The sequence below is a fragment of the Alosa sapidissima genome, chromosome 9 (assembly GCF_018492685.1).
Source record: "Alosa sapidissima isolate fAloSap1 chromosome 9, fAloSap1.pri, whole genome shotgun sequence".
Classification (NCBI taxonomy): Eukaryota; Metazoa; Chordata; class Actinopteri; order Clupeiformes; family Clupeidae; genus Alosa; species Alosa sapidissima.
Genome location: NC_055965.1, coordinates 24,544,914 through 24,567,690, shown reverse-complemented (window position 1 = coordinate 24,567,690; position 22,777 = coordinate 24,544,914). Strand labels below are relative to the sequence as shown.

Sequence of the window (22,777 nt, the reverse complement as noted above, 5' to 3'; positions counted from 1 at the left end):
AGTGCCATCTACTGGACATATTTAATACTGACAACTGATGCTAAAGTATGTGAATGCCTGTGTAAAGTATGCCAGATGCTGCTCAGTTCAGATATAAGAATAAAATCCAACGGACTGCAGCACTCTCCTGTCGATGCCAATGTGCAGAGTTCTTCAGCCCTGAACCCTCAAAGACTCTAACAATAAGTCTTTTAAAAGTTAAGTAATTGAGTTTGAGAGGCTGTAAGTGTTTAAAATGCTAATAAAAGGAATCGGGCACCTGTTACATGTTATTGAATTGACGGAAACGTGTTGCAGACATTGCATGACAGTTATTTACTGATGTTGTTTTCAAGCTTCCAGACTCCCTATAACCCTGTGTTTCACATCACAACACTATGAATTGAGGGTAATGCCCTTTACTTGGGCAAAGTCTGCATGAAGGCTGACTTACGGAAAGGGCACATAAAGGGTGTGAGGGTGCCCAGTGAGACTAATCACTCACAAAGTTAGTAGGAATGCACATCAAAGTACCTCTGTGAGTCTGTGAGTGTCACAGCAGCCGCACCTCGTTCCTCTGTTCCGGCTCCAGTCCCTGGATCTACTCCAGTCCGGGTTTCGGCTCCAGCTCCAAATGCAGACCTAGTCCGTTCAGCCTCTCCTGAGTTTTAGTTTTTCCCACATATGGGGTTTCCCGCCATGTGTAGCACTCACCTGTATCCAATGTGCTATTTGTGTTTGTATTTAAGCCCTGGACATGTCAGGGGGATATTCCAAGTACCAGTGGTGGAGGAAGTACTGAACCTCAGTACTTAAGTAAAAGTACAAATACACAGAGAAATATTTACTTTAGTAAAAGTAAAAGTACCACAATGACAACCCTACTTAAGTAAAAGTAAAAAGTACCTGCTTTTAAATGTACTTTAAGTATTAAAAGTAAAAGTATTTGCATAATGATTTATTCTCTTAATATCTATATTCTAAAAGGAAAAATCAGTATGGGCTGTGGCATTTTAATGAAGCTAGTTTTAGGTTATACTCGACTAGATAGTTTTAAGTTAATGCAATTGTGCTTACCATCTGTGGCCCAGTTTACATTCTGACCTACAATTCTAGAGACTGTAATTCTGGTTATCTACTAGGGTGATCTGCTGAGTAGTATCATTCGGCAAAACACGAGAGCCTGAAGTTTAACGGGGTAGACAAGGGAAACGTCGGGTGGATCGTAATGGCAATTATGCTGATTGAACAGAAAAGTTGCTGAGAAAGGTGTCTTTATGATTAAGTTCAGTTTCACTTGCGCAGACGCATAGACATTGAATGAGCGCTCACGTTACTACCCCCCAATTGTAGGCTATGCATCTTTATTTAATCACACACAATTAAGGAATATTTCCTAATCTGGAAAATGTTACGTTTTTTCCAGCCACCGGTTCATTAATAGTCTACCATTCATTTGTGCCGCAAATGATCAGACGTGTGACAGAAGCATGGGCATAGCCTGTAACTTCGCTGATCCGCGGATAGCAATCTCATCGGAGAGGAGGCCCTAACGCTGCAGATAACAGACAGAGAAAGGCACAGAACACAGTTGCATGTACAGTGTAGCCATGGGTCTGGTGAATATAGCCTACTGAATGCAGATGGCTACAAGCTCACGCTTTGCTTGGTCTAGACTAGAAGCTTATGTTTCTAAGAATGCACGTAGCGCTCCAGAATCTTTGGTAGCAACCCCCCGGTAAAACAAACGTGTTTGTCAGAGAGAAAAAAAAAACTGATCATAAAATGTATCGTAAAAAGGAACGATGGTGTTGTAGAAATGTAGCGGAGTAAAAGTACAGATAATTGCTGTAAAATGTAACGAAGTAAAAGTCAAAAGTATGCACTATAAATTTTACTTAAGTAAAGTACAAATAAGTGGAAAATTTACTTAAGTACAGTAACGAAGTATTTGTACTTCGTTACATTCCACCACTGCCAAGTACGTGGTTTAGTGACAATCCTGGGTAAGTTGTACATACTGTAAGTGTAAGTGGTACAGCTCCTAATAGAAGAGCTATATGACTTCATTCACCTAACAAAACAATGGCAGGTTTACCACTTACCACTTACTCTGTCTTAACTTGCCCAGGTTTGTCACTAGTATTTGGAATACGCCCCAGTTCTCTTTTGTGTGATATACTTGATCTGAGAGGGCAAGACGCTGTGTGTGTGACTAAGCTCAGTGATTGAGCCTAGTCCAGTGTTTGTCTTCATTGTGTTCTTGCCTTGTTTGCCCATCGTGGCCTTTGGTTTGAAATTATAGAAGCCTTGAGCGTTTGCATCCACATCTTCATGTTCTGGGTTTCCTTGTGTGACAGTGAGGAGGGATATCAGGCATGGGGGGAGATGAAGGTCTGTTCCTCTCAACTGAACAGTTTGTCTTTGTTTGTTTTGTCAAAGAAACCAATAAAATAAAACTTTTGCTGAATTGAAAGTTGTGTTGGAAAGATATGTTGGAAATAGAAGGGGAAAAAATAACATAGGGTCTGTTTGAAGGACACTGTTGCTTATTCTGTGTGTGTGTGTCTCAGTGTGTGTGTCCTCTTGGCATTATACTATTTGCAAATGTAGCAGCCCACTCTCCCAGCGTGTGTGTGTGTGTGCGTGCGCATACACACGTGTGGCTGTGTGTGTGAGTGAGTGAGTGTGTGAGAGAGAAGAGAGAGAGAGAGAGAGAGAGAGAGAGAGAGAGAGAGAGAGAGAGAGAGAGAGAGAGAGAGATGGTATTCCCTTCTTGGCCAAACATTACTATCCTCCTACACAGCTGGATAGTTTCCACAGAGTGAGTGCCAGACACACATACACACACACACACAACAAACACAGAGCATCGGTCAGAGCAGCTCACTGTTGGACATGGAAACTCCTCTCTCCTGATCTCTTCTTATGTGAGTATTGTTGCCATGTTATACTTGTTAATAACAGATCAAATATTAATGTGTCAATTTAAATTGTATTCTCAATGATCGTGTAACTAAGTGACAAGTATATTTCTACAACCCCTAAAATTGTCACACTAAAACATAGACTGTTTCAATTATAAATGTGGAATTTGTATTTAGATTTTGTTTAATATTTGAAGAGTTTGATTTGAGTTTTTGATACAAAAAAAACATTTCCTTTCCCTGATTGTGAATACCGTCAAGTGGTGAATAGAATACATGAATAATTAACATGTTTGGTTTGATTGAGATTACAGTATGGTTTTGTTTTAATATAGATAGAGACAGAGGTTTGCCTCTTCAGACTCAAAACACCTTCATCATCACCATCATCATCATCATCATCATCTTACCCACCATCCTCATTCCTTCAATCTGTAAGCATCCTCCCAGAGATCTATGTATCTACATGGATACTGCAAACAGCAGAAAGAACATCAGCATTGCATGAAGACAATGGAGAAATGGAACATCTCTGATATGCAAACAACAGACTTCTAAAATCTCACTCTCCTGGATCCTTCTCTTTCATTTCCCGTGTATCTGTTTTTCTTTCTCTCTTTCTTTCTTTATTTCATCTTCCATTGCTCTAGCTTTCACCACCTCTTGCACATCTCTCTCTTCCTCCCTCGCTACTCCCAAGTCGTCCTTGTTGCCATGGCCACCACGGGCCTGCAGGTGCTGGGCGTGCTCCTGGCGGTGACCGGCTGGGTGGGCCAGGCCCTGGTGACCGCCGCCCCCTTCTGGCGCGTGTCGGCGTTCGTGGGCGGGGAGCTGGTGGTGGCCGAGGCCCAGTGGGAGGGGCTGTGGATGAGCTGCCTGGTGCGCCCGGGCTCGGGCCACACCCAGTGCAAGAGCTTCGACTCGGGCCTGGCGCTGCCCGCGGGCACCCAGGCGCGCCGCGTCCTGGCGCTCCTCGCCCTCCTGCTGGGCGTGCTGGCGCTCGGGCTCTCCGTGCTGGGCATGAAGTGCACCCGTTGCCTGGGCGACGGCGGAGACGTCGACATCGGCGTGCGGGAGACCAAGGCGCGGCTGGCGCGGGTCGGCGGGGCGTTGTTCGCGGCCGCCGCGGTGGTGTTCCTGGTGCCCGTGTGCTGGACGGCGTACGCGGTGGTCAGGGACTTCTACGACCCGGCGGTGGCGCCGCCGCTCAAGCGGGAGCTGGGGCCCGCCCTCTACCTGGGGTGGGGCGTGGCCTTGCTCACGCTGGTGGGAGGGGCTCTGATCAACGCGGGCTCGGCTCCGCCCACCGGAGGAGGAGTAGGCGGAGGCGGAGGAGGAAGGGGAGGGACCTCGGGAGGAGTGGCAGCTGCCGCCTACGGGGGAGGGAAGGGCAACCCGCAGCCCACGCCGCCCGAGGGGAAGAAGGAGAAAGCGTACGTCTGACGGAGTCCGAGAGGGAAGAAGAATACGTCTAAGGCGGGGGGGTTGGAGGGCGGGTGGTGGATGGTGGACAGGGGGACGGGGAAGGTGAAGTGGATGAAGGTATTCTATGGTGCACGTCAGCAGAAGGTTACAGGAAGTGATGCGTTATGACTGTAGAGGTTGAAAGAACACATTGGGGCTGAATGAGGATGTTGGTGGTTATGTGTATGGGAGGGAAAGGGACTGTAGAACACATGTCACAGGGGTACAGGACACATTTTATGAGAAGGTGAGAGGAAGTGACGTATTTCTTGTCGAGGTCAAAAGGTCATATTAGGCTATTAGGCCGAGTGAGGGCATTTAAAGGGTAATGATGGTGTAATTATTTGTAAGAAGGCCACAGAGGAAGGAAAGAGTAGACACCTGAGAAGGGGGGGGGTGATTTGGAAAACTGGGGTATTTCCCATTTGACAGTTTGTGTAGTATAAGTACAGAGGCTTGGTTTTGGGGGGGGGAGGGGTGGTTATTTTCAGAATGATGGTTGACCTTAGGTGTTTCTTTTTTCCTCTTGGAGGCCAGATAAAGAGTGCATTTCAGGATAGGCAGCGTCAGGGATTGACTTAATGGGAAGAGGAGAGAAACATAATGTGTGTGTGTGTGTGTATGTATGTGTGTGCATGCACCTGCGTGATTGCCTACTTAAAGTTAGGTTTGCGATAAACAGTGTGGTGTACATTGTAATGACAGCATTTTTTGTCAGGGTCATGTGATTAACAAAGTACAGCACTGAACTGGCAGCTTGTCAAAATACATTTTGTAAGTGTCAAGAAACAGCTCTCTTTTATTTTTTGTTTATTTGTTTTAGTGTGTGTTTGTTTGAAAGTGATATAACAAACACAAATGCTTACATTAGAAGCCTAATCATGACTAACATTTGTATTCAGTTACATTTTGACAGTGTTATTCAATTACTGTACATGTTCAAAATGTTGTTATATTTTCAGTGCATGTCAAACATGAACTGTGTTATTTGTCTTAAAGGTGTGATGTAACAAATAAAAGATGATGACTTATTTTATATAATTTAACTTGGGACTCTCAGGCCAATTTTCTAGTGTTAAATGATATATGTGCAATGCAACATATATGGTGTAAACATATGGTATAAAAGGTGTGCCTACAAATTAACAGGTTTTATTATGACAAGTATGAAATATTTTCTTCATTACAGTTGAGTTATTACTCACATTGTTCAATAGATGCAACTCATACACATATTGCTTTTCATGAAAAGTGCAATAAACTCTGTGCTATAATCTGACGAAATTGTCCATTATGATCATCCCATTTGTGAATAAAAGTTTACGGCATCAGAGGGGGAGAGAGGAGACGTGAATGAGAGGAGAGGAGAGGAGAGGAGAGGAGGCGGCGTGAATGAGAGAAAGAAAGGAGAGGAGAGGAGGCGTGAATGAGGGTGAGAGAGATAAAGAGATAAACAGAACACTTGGCCAAGTGTCGGCACGGCTGCAGTGAAATGCATTGTGGGTGTTCTGTGGGTTAATGATTGCATGTTTATTAATGTTTCACTAAGACCATCTTTCAGACTTCTTCATAGTTCACAACACCTCCCACTTTGACTGTTGTGTGCACGTGCCAAAGACACACAGAGCACACAACTCACACACACACACACACACACACACAAGATTGACATGCATGCACGCACATACACACACAGACTCAAATTCACTCTTCACACAGACACATTTGCACCACACACACTCTCTCTCTCTCTCTCTCTCTCACACACACACACACACACACACACACACAGAGGACAATGACGGACCAGTAATAACACACAAAGACCAGTCTATGTTCTGCAGTCAGATTATGCATGACCTCAATCCACAACTATGAGGCTCTTCATGGAACAATATGGTGCACACTGATGCAATTTCAACCAACATTATTTTACTGTTATTCATTAAAACAAAAGAACAAGTCCTTAAAATAATACATCTAGCAGATGATATATCAAACATGAAAAATATAAACTAAAGTAAGTCACAAGTTGAGTCTTTTAAAAATCAAGCCTTAACTGACAAAGTTGTCTGGAGGGAACCATAATTGGTGCAATATTACCCCAACCAAGAGCGTTAGTTTTATTGTTGTTGGTTGGTTGCTCTTTTTGTCTGTGGGCAATATTACACACAAAACAAATCTAGACATTTGAACTGCATAAACCTTGGTGAAGGAATCGAGCCAGGACAGAACCCGTGAGTTTTTTCGGACTGGAGCCAAATTAAGAGGCAGAAGAAGGCAGCACTCTCTGAATGGCCCTTTAGTTCAGTGTTTCTCAAAGTATAAGTACTTACATCCACATCCTCATGAGGGGTATACAAAGCAAGTTTACTGGCTTACCCAGGTAGCATCAGGAGTAACATCTGCGTTTGTTAATAACCCTGAGCAGAGGGAAACTCTGGGTTTCCTGTTCAAGTATAAGTACCCAGGTAAAAAAGTAGTATACTTTAGTGTGTTAGAAATATGATTAAAGTATATGAAGTACAAAGCAAGTATGCTTACACTTTTTGTACTTTATGTAAAGTATGTTTAATGTGTACTTTGAGAAAGTATACTTCAAAGTAGATGTTATTAAGTTCAACTTCAGTGTACTAAAATTAAATATACTTATTGTGCAATATTCAAAGTGTTTTTGTAATGTACTTTTCAAAAGTGTACTTTGTTGTTAGTGTATTTTAAATGGTAAAGAAGTTTATTTAGTTCAAGTGTATTAAATTACTAATACTTAGAGTTGTAATATAGTGTACTTATGGAAAGTATATTTTTTTGGTAGACCTAATACATTGTTTGTATAGTTTCATAGTCATCTCACCTTTAATAAAATACTAATGTGTGTAGCCTTTAGGCCTGATATGTCAGCTGCATACGTTTATGGTCCGTATAAGGTTACAGGTTTGTCCAAATTAAAGATACCATAAATTCTAGTCATGCCAGAGACTGGTCTTACAGAGCCAGAAGGACTCGTCATATGAGATAACAAGGGCTGAAGCCAGTTGGATCTAAAGTGCCAAGTTATTCGTTATCAGGTGAGTCCCAAAGCATATTGTTAAATTATTCTGATGTAGCTTACTCTTTATAACCTTCGGTAGTCTTTGGAGAAGTTAAATTGATGGCTTAGCAATCTTTCAAGAGTTTGTTTTTATCCTTGCTAGTACAAGCTAGCAATGCCAGATCACGTTAGCTAATTTAGCTAACATTAACGTCATAAACGTCGACCCAGATCCCTATCAAGAAGAAAACTACATTAGACTAGCCTGCTTTGTGTTTGTGGGATTATTGACAAGCGTTGGCTAGCACTAACGTTAACGTTAGACAAACTATGATGGAAGAAAGTGTGTTCTTTATTAAGCAACGTTTGCCTAAAGTTCACCAATGTTCTTTAGTATTATGTGTGGTGTAGGCTACCTCACAGAAAGGAGGATGGTGCTAGGCTAGTCACACTTCACATTCATTAGGCATGCTAATGACACTGTAGCTGTTTTTTTTATTTAATCGTGGAGACATCTTTTAAAATGAGTCAGGACAAATTACATGCATTTTATGAAGTAGAACGTTTTTTTCCACCATTGATATTAGAGGGGGAATTAAACCTGGTGTTCTACTAAGTTAGTGCTATTGATATTATGCCTTGGTTTATGCGATAGATTTAGATTTTTTTAATTATTCGTGTTTGACAGATCATTCAAGTTCATTTCATGGTAGTGTTTGTAATTTACCTAGTTTTAATCTGTAGCCTAACTATGTTTTTACAGGTGTTCCTGGACAGTTTTGAAACCGAGATGTCTGAACGCCTCAAATAATCAGCAGTAAAGGTAAATATTCTTCATCCAGGACCTTGCCCCATTACTCTTAAAGCATAACTCAAGCCAAAATGCAACCTAGGGTCTTTTTGTGAATGTACCTGAGTCAAACTTTTGTTTGAAAGCATACTTAAGTCAGAAGCGCCACCATTAAGCTTGACTGTATTGTTGTTTCTGGGTCAAATGCCATTTTGAATGGGAGTCGTAGGGGCAGAACAATTTTGATACATTTTTGATTTTGATTCATGCATCAAAATAGTAGGCTAGTGCCCCTACGGCTCCCATTTAAAATGCCATTTGACCCGAAAACGATAATACGGTTGTATTGGAAACAAAGGAATCTAAGGTAATCAAATGCAGAAAACAGGGTGGTTGCACTCATATCGGTGCCAAGGTGCACAACGCTTTAAGGAAAGACTACCTGGCCAGGTCTACCCATACCAGGATGGCAAACAGATGCTGTCAATATCAATTTGACCCATAAAAAGTAAATGTCAAATAGGTACAGATAATCTGAATTAATCTCATCATTGCCAATGGATTTCTGTGTAAAATATTGTTTATCTTTAAAATGTTGTCCATCTTCTTTCTGTTCACAGACAACAGAGACAAATTCTCTAATACCAAGGTCAATGCATTTGACTGCTGTCCAGCCCCGGGTTGCCACTGAAAACTTTATGCATCTTAGACTGGAAGATGGTGTTCTAGTAAGAAAGCTAGCTACCACAGCTTTTGCCACCACATCTCAGTGTTGGGAGGGAAGTTCACTCACTCTCTACCAGCTGTACCTTTCCTCCTCAGCCATGATCCGTAACCACCATGGTTTTCTTTCTGGGCCAGAAGACTTTGCAAACAAATAAGCAATAAATGATCATGCATTACAAATTTAGCCATGTTAGACTGTTAAGTTGTTGGCTTGTAGGCTGGGTGTCCAGTAAACAATTTCAAGCTTAGATGGCAAATTCTCTCACCTAGGAGGGTAAACAACTTTTGTTTTTCATGAAATCAGCATTTTGAATTGATGGTCTACCAATGAGGCTGCAGAGTATCGCGACACAATAGTGGCAAAAAGCATTTGCGCGATAAAACATGCATTCGGGTGTATTATATTATATATTATTTCACACACGTATATATTAAATGCGTGCGCGCAAATTCTCTGCGCGTGTGCACTCAGAGGAAACTGCTCCCCAAGCATGGAAGAAAATGTGCGAGCGAGGAGGAATCTGACCAGCGCTCCAAACAGCCACTCGAAATATCTATGCATGTGAAATAATATAATACGCCCAAATGCATGTTTTATCGCGTTACCACATCCAACTTGAAAAGATATGCTCAAGAGATCCATAACTTTCAGAAAAATGTTTTACTTTTGTTATGGATGAATATTATGTTTTGTTTTCATTCATTGCATGCCTTTATAATGCTTAAAGTATCTTAAGACTATACTTTTATTAACATAACTGCAAACTTTCAAGGCACTTATTGTAGTCAGGAAGTACATTTGAAGTTAATTTAAAATATTACAGAAGCATGCCAAATTAATAGAATTGAGGATGCTAAGAGTGTATTCAAAATACACTACTACACTATTATTAGTTATACTGTAATGCCTTTTAAGTACATTTCCAATACACTTGGAATGTTACAAAATTGTACTGCGACTGTGTTCCGAATGCTCATAAAATCTGTTTTTGTATAATGTACTTAAGAACACTTAAAGTTTGAAAAAAGTTGTTCCATTTTAGCACACTAATTACACTCAAAGTATAGTCAAGTTGGTATTAAGTTGAACTTAATACATAATTCAATACACTTAATTATACTTGGATTTGACGAAAAAAGTACAAACTGTACTTTCAAAAAGTATACTTTTAATAGTTTTTTTTTTTTACCTGGGTATAGTAAGTATAAGTATATATACTCTTTTGATCCCGTGAGGGAAATTTGGTCTCTGCATTTATCCCAATCCGTGAATTAGTGAAACACACTCAGCACACAGTGAGGTGAAGCACACACTAATCCCGGCGCAGTGAGCTGCCTGCAACAACAGCGGCGCTCGGGGAGCAGTGAGGAGTTAGGTGCCGTGCTCAAGGGCACTTCAGCCGTGCCTACTGGTCGGGGTTCGAACCGGCAACCCTCTGGTTACAAGTCCGAAGCGCTAACCAGTAGGCCACGGCTGCCCCAAAAGTGTGGTCTGGGGACCACACGTGGTCCGCAAGCTATCTCAAGTGGTCCACGAGCAAACGTGTAGTAACGTGTCTATAAACGTGTAGTAATAGTTGCAATATTGAACCAATTTGTATGTAAATCTTGCAACGCCGCCTATGTAAGCTACGCCAGTTTAAATCATATGAATCCTCTGACACAATAAGCAAGGGGCAAAAACAGTAAGCAAGGTGGTTCAGTGAGTAGGCCTATTGTGTAATATAGGCTACTGTTGAAGAAGGTCTACTGTTTTTTTTTTTTTAGCTAGTGGTCCGTGACTTTTTTTTTATTGGTTAAGTGGTCCTTTGTCTGAAAAAGTTTGAGAAACACTGCTCTAGTTGATCAAAATTACCTGGAAGTGCAGATAACAAAGTTGATCATGTCTTCCTTTTATTGTCATGATCCAATCCAGTCCAGGAATGTTCTTAATCCATGTCACACTTTGCTTTTAACACTCAGCATTTGATATTTCCTGGATTCTTACGAACCTTTCTGACTTCTAAGGGATCGTGTTCTTCTGTCTGACCTGTAAGTGCCCTTTTGCTCATTATGATTATTATCCAAGAAACTCTTAGTGTCGATTGTTTTTTTTTTTTTGTTCTTTTAAGTTTAGGCCTACTACGCAAGTCCAAGTGTGATCGAAGACATAATAAATTAGGGCCTCATTTGTGTATGTCTGTCTGTCACTGACTGTAAGTTAGTCATAGTCTGCACCAGACATGTGTGGACTCGAGTCACATGACTTGGAGTAATGATATTAATGACTCGACTTGATAAAATTCAGCATGACTTGGACTTGAATACTATTCACCCGAGACTTGACTCGGACTTTGCCTCTTTGACTTGAAATTACTTGACATAGTGGACACAAGTGGGCAGAGCACAGTGATCAGTGCTGCTGCTACCACCACACGCATCATGCACTGTGTGTAGCCTAGAGAACCAAGAGACAGAGGAAGGACCAACATTAAATAAATAGTAGCTTTACTGCAAACTGATTTGCACTCTTGTTAGAGAATGTTTACAAAGTCAAAATGCACCAACGGCATGTTACATAAAGATGATACTTTTCGAGTCCTCTCCATTAAGATCCAACTTGAACGTATGCTAGCCTCCATGGCGAGTTGTTTATATGTTATTTTTAGAGCACATTATCTACAGTGATATGGGCGGGTGCACAACTACACCCTGCTTATCTTGTCCACGGGAACGCGCACCAGTGCACATCCATGCAAAACATTACAAATTACACAATTACAATTTTGTCGTTGACTGACATCACGGTGAAGTTAGTTTCACTTTGTCAATGAGTTCAAAAAACAGACGAGTGCAAATGTGTGTAGGCTATATATGCTAGGTTTTAGTAAAGTACGGTTTAGTGGAATAACTGTTCCATACGGTCTCGCGTGCAAGCAGACTCCGCCTGCGCCAGTGACTATGAAAATACCAATGAGCTGTTTAAAATTGCGCTGTGTGGTGTTAAAGGGAATTAAACCAATGAGGTCATTCTCATTGGTTTAAATGATGTTACGCCCAAAACACACCCATGACTGATGAAAAAAACCTAGAAACGCCTTGTTGCGCCATCTGCCCGACGTTTAACGAAAACACTCCCAATAAACATCCCACTAAATTTAAATAGGCTTTTCGCCAGTGACCATGCGTTTTAGACTGTCATGATAGGGTCCTAAGCCTTAACACTGACACAGTTGCAACAACGTCGTTTACAATCAGAAGGTTTTCTCCCTGAGAACCCATGAGATTTTGGACTGGAGACAAATCAAGAGGCAGATCCATTTTGTCTCTAACATTGTGAGATGGAACATTTGGCCTTGGAAGAATGCAGCACTCTCTAATTCCCCTCTACTTGATCAAAATTACCTGGAAGTGCAGACAAAAAATAACCTTTGGGGTTTAATTTCTGAGTTGATCATGTCTTCATTTTATGCCCTTGTTATTGTCACAATACAATCCAATCCGTACCAGGAATTCCTGTTGTACAACATATCATGGTGTACTGCCATGTTCCTGATCCATGTCATGCTTTGCTTTTGCCTTTTTTATCACTCCAATTACCTCACCTGTTCTCACCGTGTCACCGATTTCCTGGATTCTTCGGGACCTGTCTGACTTCTAACTCTAGAATGCTTCTGTCTGACCTGTAAGTGCCCTTTTGTTCATTATGATTATAATGACTGCTTCTTCCTTAATGCCTTAAACCTTTCCGTTTTGATCCCAAGAAACTCTTTTATGTTGATTGGGTTTTTTGTTCTTTTAAGTTTACTACACAGGTCCAAGTATGAACGAAGACATAATAAAACAAGGCCTCATTTTTGTATGTCTGTATGTCGCTGACAGTCTGTTAGTTAGTCTGCACCCCCAGTCTCTGGAACACAACATTTATGTAGGCAGAATGTTGTGTTGGAAAAATGTACTCCAAATGCAATGTTAAACACAATATTCTACAATATACTACAATACTAGAATGCATATTCTCTTTGCAGTTTGATGAAGAGCATTATTAATGACCATGGGCATGGCACAAAATAATATTATGTGTTTAATTTTATGTTTAATGTTCGATCAAAAAACATACACTCTGTGGCCTGACTCATCAGGTGATCAAGAACGGAACACGGAGTCTAGCAGAGACACTGGACCACAGCCAAAAGGTCAGTTTGAAGGATTAGTTCGAGAGGTTGATCCTAGTCTATATTTGGTTTTAGTTGCAACACTGCATTTTGGTCATTGATTTGGCCCAAAGTGGTACACTGCATGACAATGTATGTATAGTACAGTCCCTATCGCCTGGTACTTTCAAACCTTGAGTAGCCTATTGTGCATCAACATCACTCAATAACAGTTTATGTGATGTGAAATCATCACTATATTTCTTCCTCGAGCATTCAACTAGCCTGCTTGTTTCTGAGTGGCTGTGCAGTGTGCACACACTTCCTGATTTGGGTTTTGGGATGCCATTCACATTATGACCAAGCTCAGACAGCCAGGCTTGGTGCACTCGGTGGAAATTCACATGACACACTAGGACGTAGTGTAGTCAGAGTTAAGATGTTCTTTTTTACGCCCGGCTGGTGAACTCTACTGGAAATATCTATGCTATCAACTTCTTCCTGCATGAATGTTGTCCTACCAGTGATCCAACAATGCCACGCCTCAATTTTTATGATGTTGATTCAGACACAGAGCCCACGTTTGAGATTGTTCATTGACTTTGTTCATCCATTTAGCAATACGTTTTTGACATATGTGATATATTCAATTATATGAGTCACGATGAGTCACATTTGCTACTTCGGAGAATGGCAGTCTATATAAAAGATAGAAAAAATCAATTTTAAGATGAGTTGACATGTTTAAAGGGTCTGAAAACGTTCCGTATAGTAAATCTATCCTAAAATATAAAATATTTAACACAACCTGATGAGGGTAGCTCTGTTTTCTATGGAATTAAAATACTTCCAATGGAATTCCAATGGGCTACTCTGTGATGATGCAAAAAAAGTACCTTAGACTCTAGTCTTAGGAATTTGTCTTGATAACTATGATAGACCTACAATTGAAAATTATATTCTTGTTTGGTGTATTATTTGGAAAGACGTGCAAAACTGATGAATGAACTGAATGAATTAACTGACAACCAGGGACGGACTGGCCATCCTGCATACATGTACCGGGCATTTTCCCGGTGGGCCGACGGACCTTTTGGGCCGATAGAGTAGGCTATCATACTGTATATTTTAACTTGTTTGGCCAACGGTCGGCCCAAAGCAAAGACAGTCAGCGGCCTATTGGTTAATTTTTCATACTGACACTGGACTGATCCAACAATAGCTCTTGTCAGGCCCCACTCCTCCCATTTTGGCTCAGAACCAGGAATCTGTGAGTGTATCAAAATAGTTAATCGCACATGTGGAAATTGCGGCGGGTGCCGGTAGTGCCAATTGTGCAAAAATAACACCAATGTAGAAATTTCAAAAATATAAAATAGGTTGCAAGTAGGTTAGCCTATGTCAGCAACATGTTGAAGTTTGTTGAATTTGAACGAGGAGATGTAGGCCTAAGCAAGCATACAGGGCAGAGGGACAGTGAGCAGGTGGTGGAGAGTGTAGTCTACTGTGTAGTATATACTGTATCTATAACAAGAACTCAGTGATGGAGCAGGTAGGCTATGTGTGACATGCCATGCTGACGATGATGATTATGATGACTTATTAATTGTGATAATGTAATTATATGGTAATGATAACATAGTGAGGCCATGTTGTGAAGTTAAGTTTTCTGAATGAATGATTTGCAAATGCGAACAGTAAACGAGTGTCAAATCAACATTAATTGATCAGTTTCCGTCAGACACCCAAAATAAGGGGTTTGCACGGACATCACGTTCTGGCCGGTAACCATGGTAACCCAGCTGCGCGGCCATGTTGGAGGCTAAAGGCTAATGTTCTGCTACATGTGTTTTTACTTTGTGTTCAATGACTGTAACTCTTAACTTAAGATTTAGTAATGGTCCACTTCTGCCATCTAATGGTGAAAGCTGGTAGTTCGAATATAAATGCGTACACTTGTCGTTGTCTGATGATGTCATATGTCTTGGACTTTGTTTATTTCACACTGGTTTAATAAGCGCAGTGCTCCGCACTCTACTTGTTTAAGTCTTGTTCAAATTGGCCTCTGAAAGCATCGTTGTTTTACCCTACTTCAAGAACTCCATAAAGAGTGAACTGGAATACGTCGTCTGCGTGGTTTGTTCCTGGAGAGGAGTTTAACTATCTGTCGACCCTGGCAAGGCGTTGGGGGTAGAGGGCAGAACAGTAAAACAACGACTTCTGGCGGGCTTTCTTCACGCTTGGAGGAAGAACAACGTTGGACTCGAGCTAGGCTACGCATCCTACAGAACCAACTGACTGGATTTTCTCGTCAAGTAAGGACATTAAATTCAAAGTTAATATGGCAGAAAGAGACTCAACTATGAGAACAGTTAAAATCAGATCGACTGCATCTTGTTCTTCGAAAAGGTCAGCGAGCTCAATAGCTAGCAAAGTAGCCGCTGCTAAAGCGCGCGCTGAAGCCGAGGCAGCAAGGACTGAAGCAGCTTTCGCTACACAGGAGAACGAGCTCAAGCTAAAGCAAGCAGAATTGGAGGCATCCACTCAGTTACAGCGGACACGTTTAGAAATGTCACTGAATGTAGTACACCTCGAGAAAAGGGCTGCAGCTGCAGCGGCTAAAGCAGAGGTCTTTGAAGCTGCAGCACAACTGGAGGAGGGCTCTGAGAAGGATTTTAGCCACATCGACGTGCCAACGGACGATTCAGAGACGCGCACAAAGAACTATGTTGAAGGAGTCGCTCAGTTCGCTCCGACCATGAACTCTGTGGGCGCCCCTGTTTGCTTTCCGGAGAGACAGACCTCTGAATATGCCCACACCGTTGCCTCCTACCATACAAGCTACATGCCTGGTAGTAAACCTCAACAGAACTTTAGACCCCCCTATGTACAGCACGTCCCAACCCAAAATCAGGCTGTGGAGGGAGGTTTTAAAGAACCGTTTGTGCCACGACCGCAGCACATTAACTATGTGATTAAAACTACACCTCACACTGCATTTGTACATTTAGGAAATGGCTGCAACACTGCATACAACAGACTTTCTGACAATCCCCATGTGCCACCTGATGCTGCATACAAGCAAAATGGCCCTGTGCACAGCCACACGGACGACAATAATAACACCGACATGTCAAACATTGTCAGATTCATGGCTCGACGTGAGCTAATCTCCACTGGACTTATGCAGTTCAATGACCGTCCTGAATGCTTTAGGGCTTGGAGAGCATCTTTCATGAACTCTATCAGAGACCTTAACCTGTCAGCTAGTGAGCAGCTCGACCTCCTAGCGAAATGGTTAGGCAAAGACTCAGCTGAACATGCCAGGCGAATAAGGACTGTGCATGTGAACTATCCGGAACAAGGACTCCGAGCTATATGGGACCGGCTCAACGAGTGCTACGGCGCACCAGAGGTCATCGAGAGCTCCTTGTTCAGGAGATTGGAGAACTTCCCCAAGATCCAGAACAAAGATGGCCGCAAATTAAGAGAACTAGGGGACTTGCTTATGGAAATACAAGCGGCTAAGGATGATGGGGACCTGCTTGGGCTTAGCTACTTAGACACGCCCCGTGGGGTCAACCCTATTGTGCAGAAATTACCATTTTATTTGCAGGAAAAGTGGCTCACATCAGGCTTTAACTTTAAAGAACAACATAGGGCCCCCTATCCCCCATTCAGTTTCTTTGTGAACTTTGTGTGTCAGCAAGCAAAAATGCGAAATGACCCAGGTTTTATGCTGTCAGCGTCAAGTAACGAACCTTCTGGTCATAACAAGCCAACGTTTAAACCTGACAGTCAGAGGGCAGTGGCGGTTCTTAAGACCAGAGTGTCCAGCAACACCTCACTCATGTCATCTGACTCCCCTGCAGCAAGTAAGTCCATCAGCAGAGAGGACCCAGCGAAACATTGTCTGCTGCACAACAAAGCTCACCCTCTCCACAAATGCCGTGGATTTAGAGAAAAACCCATAGAGGAAAGGAACTCCTAAAGAAACACGGAGTGTGCTACAAATGCTGCAAGGCCATACACCTAGCAAAGAACTGTGATGAGGAGGTAAGCTGCACAGAATGTGGAAGCAAAACGCACATCGCTGCACTGCATCCCGGCCCGGTCCAGAGGTCCAACAGCTCAGGTCCTGCATCAGAGAACGGCGGGGAGACTGCAGTCTCGACCACATGCACCAAGGTGTGTGGACAGGACATCTCAGGACGCTCCTGTTCCAAAATATGCCTTGTGAGGGTGTACCCAGCCGACCACCCTGACTCTGCTCTCCGTGCGTATGCCATACTAGACGACCAAAGTAATAGATCTCTTGCACGGTCTGAGTTTTTCAGTCTGTTCAACATCTCAGGACGCCCCTCACCATACTCTCTGAAAACGTGCGCTGGCACAGTAGAGACTGCAGGCAGACAGGCGCGTGGCTTCATGGTGGAGCCCATTGATGGCAGTATCACACTCACACTGCCACCACTGATTGAATGCAATGAAATTCCAAACAACCGAACAGAAATCCCCACACCTGAGGTTGCCTTAAGCCACACACACTTAAAACATCTCGCAAAGCACTTCCCTAAGCTGGATCCTCAAGCTCCTATTGTACTGTTGTTAGGCAGAGATATGATCAGAGTTCATAAGGTGAGAAGGCAGGTGAACGGCCCACACAACGCACCCTACGCCCAAAAGCTGGATCTGGGCTGGGTGATCGTGGGTGATGTGTGCATTGGAGATATGCATAAACCAACCCTGGTTAGCGCCTACTACACCAACGTGCTGAGAAACGGACGCCCTTCTCTCTTTCCGCCATGCCCAAACAGCTACACGGTGAAGGAGAGATACTGTAATGCTGAGTCCTCCTCACACGCCATCCTACACAGAGACAGTCATGCAAAGGTACAGAACATTTTGAACTGTGATGTTTTTCAGACAACAAAGGACGATGACACAGAGGCTCCTTCCATCGAGGACATGCAGTTTATGAGCATCATGGACCGTGGAGTCTACAAGGACGAAGGAAACAGCTGGGTGGCTCCCCTGCCCTTCAGAGCTCAACGGCCACGGCTGTGCGACAATCGCGCACAAGCACTGGAACGCCTCAACTCGCTACAACGCTCTTTCAAGAGAAAGCCTGAAATGAAAGAACAGTTCATCTCATTCATGAAAAAGATCTTTCAGAGTGGACACGCTGAGGAAGCCCCCCCACTGAAACCTGGTGAGGAGCACTGGTACTTACCATGCTTTGGTGTGTATCACCCAAAAAAACCCTCTCAGATAAGAGTCGTTTTTGACTCCAGTGCGCAACACAAAGGACTGTCTCTGAACCAAGTGCTGTTAACTGGACCGGACCTCAACAACAGCCTCGTGGGGGTCCTCCTCCGCTTCAGAAAAGAACTTGTCGCCTTCTCTGTGGACATACAACAAATGTTCCACTGCTTCAAGGTCAAACCAGAGGACCGCAACTTCCTCAGGTTCTTTTGGTTCAAAGATAATGACCCAGAGAAAGAGATAACAGAATGTCGCATGAATGTCCATGTCTTTGGAAATAGCCCTTCCCCGGCAGTGGCCATTTACTGTCTCAGGCGTGCAGCCCAAGAGCAACAGAGTGAGTATGGAGAGGACGCGCGGCAGTTTGTAGCCCGTGACTTTTATGTGGACGATGGGCTAAAATCCCTCCCAACAGCAGAGCAGGCGATCAGTCTACTTAAAAGGACTCAAAGTATGCTGGCGTGTTCCAACCTCAGACTGCATAAGCTGGCCTCAAACAGCAAGGAAGTTATGGAGGCCTTTCTCTGTGAGGACCATGCCACAGACCTAAAAGACCTGGACCTGGCAGCTGACAGTCTACCAGTGCAGCGGAGCCTGGGGCTACACTGGGACCTGGACTCTGACTGTTTCACTTACCGTGTGCAGGATGAGAGGAAGCCGTTCACGCGAAGAGGAGTCCTTTCCACAGTGAACAGCTTGTATGATCCGCTCGGATTCGTCTCTCCTGTGACTATTCAAGGTAAAGCGCTCCTCCGAGAACTCACCTCTGACTCTTCTGAATGGGACGCCCCACTGCCTGCAGAAAAGGAGAAGTTGTGGGACAGCTGGAGAGATTCTCTTCAGGAGCTACAACACCTAAAGATCCCCAGAGCTTACACAGGTGCGTCATTGTCTGCAGCCGAACGAACTGAATTATGTGTCTTCTCAGATGCATCAGAGAGGGCAGTTGCTGCGGTTGCCTATTTAAAGACTGTACATGCAGATGGAACATCCCACACAGGACTGATTTCAAGCAAAGCTAGACTCGCGCCACGCCCAGAACACACCATACCCCGTCTGGAGCTGTGTGGAGCAGTCATGGCAGTGAATCTGGCAGAGGCCATCATGTCTGAAATTGACATCACATTTGATGCGGTCACATTCTACACGGACAGTAAGATTGTACTCGGGTACATTTTCAATGAGAAAAGAAGATACGTGTATGTGAGCAATCGTGTTCAAAGAATCAGACGAAGCACACTGCCACAACAGTGGAGGTATGTTCACACACAGCACAATCCCGCAGATATCCCAACACGGTCTATCCCAACTGACCACTTAAGAAACACGATATGGTTCACCGGACCAGCGTTCTTGTCTCAGCCTGTGGACATGTCACTTCCTGAACGGACATTTGAACTTTTACAGCCAGAACAAGACCCTGAAATTCGACCGCAGGTGACCACACTCTCCACTTCAGTGTTAAAACATCTAGGGTCACAGCGCTTCAGCCGCTTCTCACGCTGGAGCTCCCTCACAAGGTCTGTTGGAGTTCTGATTCACATCATCCAGAGCTTCAGAAAAAAGAACGGAAAGTGTCAGGGATGGCACCATTGTCACATGCCTTTAACGGTGGATATGTCTCGTCAAAGCGCAGCAGTCATCATTAGAACAGTCCAGCACGAAGCCTTTGAGAGAGAGCTGGAGTACCTCACATCCAGCATGAACATTCCAAAGACCAGCCCACTCTGGTCACTGGATCCTTTCATCGACCAGGACAGCCTGCTGCGAGTAGGGGGACGTCTCGCTGCAGCAGACCTAGATCCTGATGAGAAAAGGCCGCTCATCTTGCCTGGACGCCACCATGTAGCCACCCTCATTGTGCATCACTTTCATGAACAGACACATCACCAGGGACGCCACTTCACCGAGGGGGCTGTCCGATCTGCTGGCTACTGGATAGTAGGTAGCAAGAGATGTGTCAGCAGAGTGATTTTTGAATGCATTGTGTGCCGTAAACTCAGAGGAAAGTGTGAAGTTCAAAAAATGGCTGACCTACCACAGGACAGACTCAGCACGGAGCCGCCCTTCACTAATGTCGGCATGGACGTTTTCGGGCCCTGGGCTGTCGCCGCACGTCGCACAAGGGGAGGTCACGCTGAGAGTAAGAGGTGGGCAGTTCTCTTTACTTGCTTGTCTGTCAGAGCCATTCACATTGAAGTGATAGAGTCCTTGGACTCTTCCAGCTTTATTAATGCATTCAGAAGGTTCCAGTCTATCCGAGGGCCTGTGAAACACCTACGCTCTGATAGGGGCACGAATTTCATCGGGGCTTCCAAAGACCTCGAAATCCCCTCCAATGCCGATGAGAAAACAATGGAGAGATTTTTCTCAGAACATAGCTGTACATGGACTTTCAACACCCCACACCTCCCACATGGGAGGAGTCTGGGAAAGGATGATTGGCATCACACGCCGTATCCTGGACTCAATGCTCATGCAAATGGGATCCTCTAAACTCACACACGAGGTGCTCACGACTTTCTTGGCGGAGGTCGCTGCCATTGTGAACAACCGTCCACTTGTACCTGTCTCCACGGACCCCTCAGATCCCTTCATCCTCACACCAGCGTCACTGCTGACTCAAAAGGTAGGCCCATGTCCACCTCCAGCTGGAGAGTTTGAGCACAAAGACTTATTCAAACAACAGTGGCGCAGAGTGCAAAGCCTGTCCAACACATTCTGGGACAGGTGGCGGAAACAGTACCTGGCGACACTGCAACCCCGCAGGAAGTGGCTATCTGACCAGCCCAATCTCAAGGAAGGAAGCGTGGTTCTTCTCAGGGACATTCAGTGCAAAAGGAACGACTGGCCTCTTGGTATCGTCACAGATGTGTACCCCAGCAAAGATGGACGGGTGCGCAAAGTTCAACTAAGAATTTCCAGAAAGGATGGACCAAAACTGCTCCTCAGGCCTGTGCATGAACTGGTGTTGCTCATTTCCCCAGATAAATGATACTGTGATGTTCTGAATGTATTGACAAGAGTAAATGTTAGACAAGAGAAACAGGCATAATACAGATTTATTAATGTTGGAATGTTATGTTCAAAAACTTAGAGTGAAACCCATGGGTATCAGGCGGGGAGTGTTCTGCTACATGTGTTTTTACTTTGTGTTCAATGACTGTAACTCTTAACTTAAGATTTAGTAATGGTCCACTTCTGCCATCTAATGGTGAAAGCTGGTAGTTCGAATATAAATGCGTACACTTGTCGTTGTCTGATGATGTCATATGTCTTGGACTTTGTTTATTTCACACTGGTTTAATAAGCGCAGTGCTCCGCACTCTACTTGTTTAAGTCTTGTTCAAATTGGCCTCTGAAAGCATCGTTGTTTTACCCTACTTCAAGAACTCCATAAAGAGTGAACTGGAATACGTCGTCTGCGTGGTTTGTTCCTGGAGAGGAGTTTAACTATCTGTCGACCCTGGCAAGGCGTTGGGGGTAGAGGGCAGAACAGCTAATGTTAAAGAACTGAATGAAGTACAATGGACTATTATGCACTTTGGATACCTTAAGTGATTGTAGCCATGTCTAAACAACAGAAAAGCTCACCAGAACGCGTCCAAGATACAAAGGCATATAGGGCAGGACTTGAGCTACAAGAAAAGGTGCAATATTTCGAGAAATTACGGTTTATTGGCGGAGCAGATCCATATGAGTTGGGTGAGGGAGACGCAGTACCAAGTCCAACCACAAGCGCCTCTTTCCTCTGATAACTTCTGGCATTCCTCTCCCTGGTTTTTAATAACTTTTGTAAGTAGATAATACTCCAGATGTTTTTCTCGGTCTGACCTATTGGTACAACCTAAAACACGGCAATAACCATTTTCCTTGACGACGTTCGAGATCTACTTCATTGCCTGGTGCTTTCTTATGATGCGAGTATCTCCAATATGGCATCATCTGATCTGATGACACGCCCTGCAAACCCCTAATTCAACATCGACGGCATGAGTGGTGGTTAGTCTCTCAAAGTAGAGCGTCGAAAGGGCTCTATCTAGGAAGGGTTCTGTTGGTAAAGATGGGCTAAAATACTATAGACTGATGGAAATGTAGGCTACAAAATGTCATATTCTTGCACAAGTCAACTATACGATAGGCTACTCGAAGACATTAAAGGGAATTAATTAATATAGGCCTGCTGTTCTAAAATGTACCATCAATGTAGATTGGTATAGCCTACAGGAATAAAATAGTTCCAGCAACAGGCAACAAAGTTGGTCTGTTTATTTTGTGTTGTTTCAGTTGTCCTGTAGTGATAACTAGTATAAATTACAATAAGGTCTACCACCATCTAGATAATTTAGTTCTTTACACATAAGAGATTCAGTATTTTTTTTGGTGCTGCTATCAATTATGCATTGTTTAGTTTATAGCCTATTGAATAATTTGAAATACTTTGAATTCAAGCTATCTTCTT

General features: G+C 43.5%; 2 protein-coding genes and 1 long non-coding RNA gene across 3 annotated transcripts in view; all 3 read left to right on the top strand.

Annotated features, from left to right (window-relative positions):
* The first annotated feature begins 2,757 nt into the window (after nucleotides 1–2,757).
* On the top strand, nucleotides 2,758–5,345 carry LOC121719601 (claudin-9-like). Its single transcript, XM_042105373.1, has 2 exons — nucleotides 2,758–2,909; nucleotides 3,242–5,345. Exon 2 carries the CDS (start codon nucleotides 3,621–3,623, stop codon nucleotides 4,347–4,349), a length of 729 nt encoding a protein of 242 aa, XP_041961307.1. The 5' UTR covers nucleotides 2,758–2,909; nucleotides 3,242–3,620; the 3' UTR covers nucleotides 4,350–5,345.
* Nucleotides 5,346–7,967: 2,622 nt separating this feature from the next.
* Nucleotides 7,968–9,097, top strand: LOC121719693. Its single transcript, XR_006034303.1, has 2 exons — nucleotides 7,968–8,224; nucleotides 8,812–9,097. It is a non-coding gene; the product is annotated as an uncharacterized LOC121719693 (long non-coding RNA).
* A 1,843-nt stretch (nucleotides 9,098–10,940) lies between these two features.
* Nucleotides 10,941–22,777, top strand: part of LOC121719506 (fibroin heavy chain-like) — a 37,816-nt gene continuing 25,979 nt past the window's right edge. The window contains exons 1-2 of the mRNA XM_042105217.1: nucleotides 10,941–10,948; nucleotides 13,039–13,092. The gene's annotated coding sequence lies outside the window, so the exon portion shown is untranslated. The remainder of the gene's footprint in view (nucleotides 10,949–13,038; nucleotides 13,093–22,777) is intronic.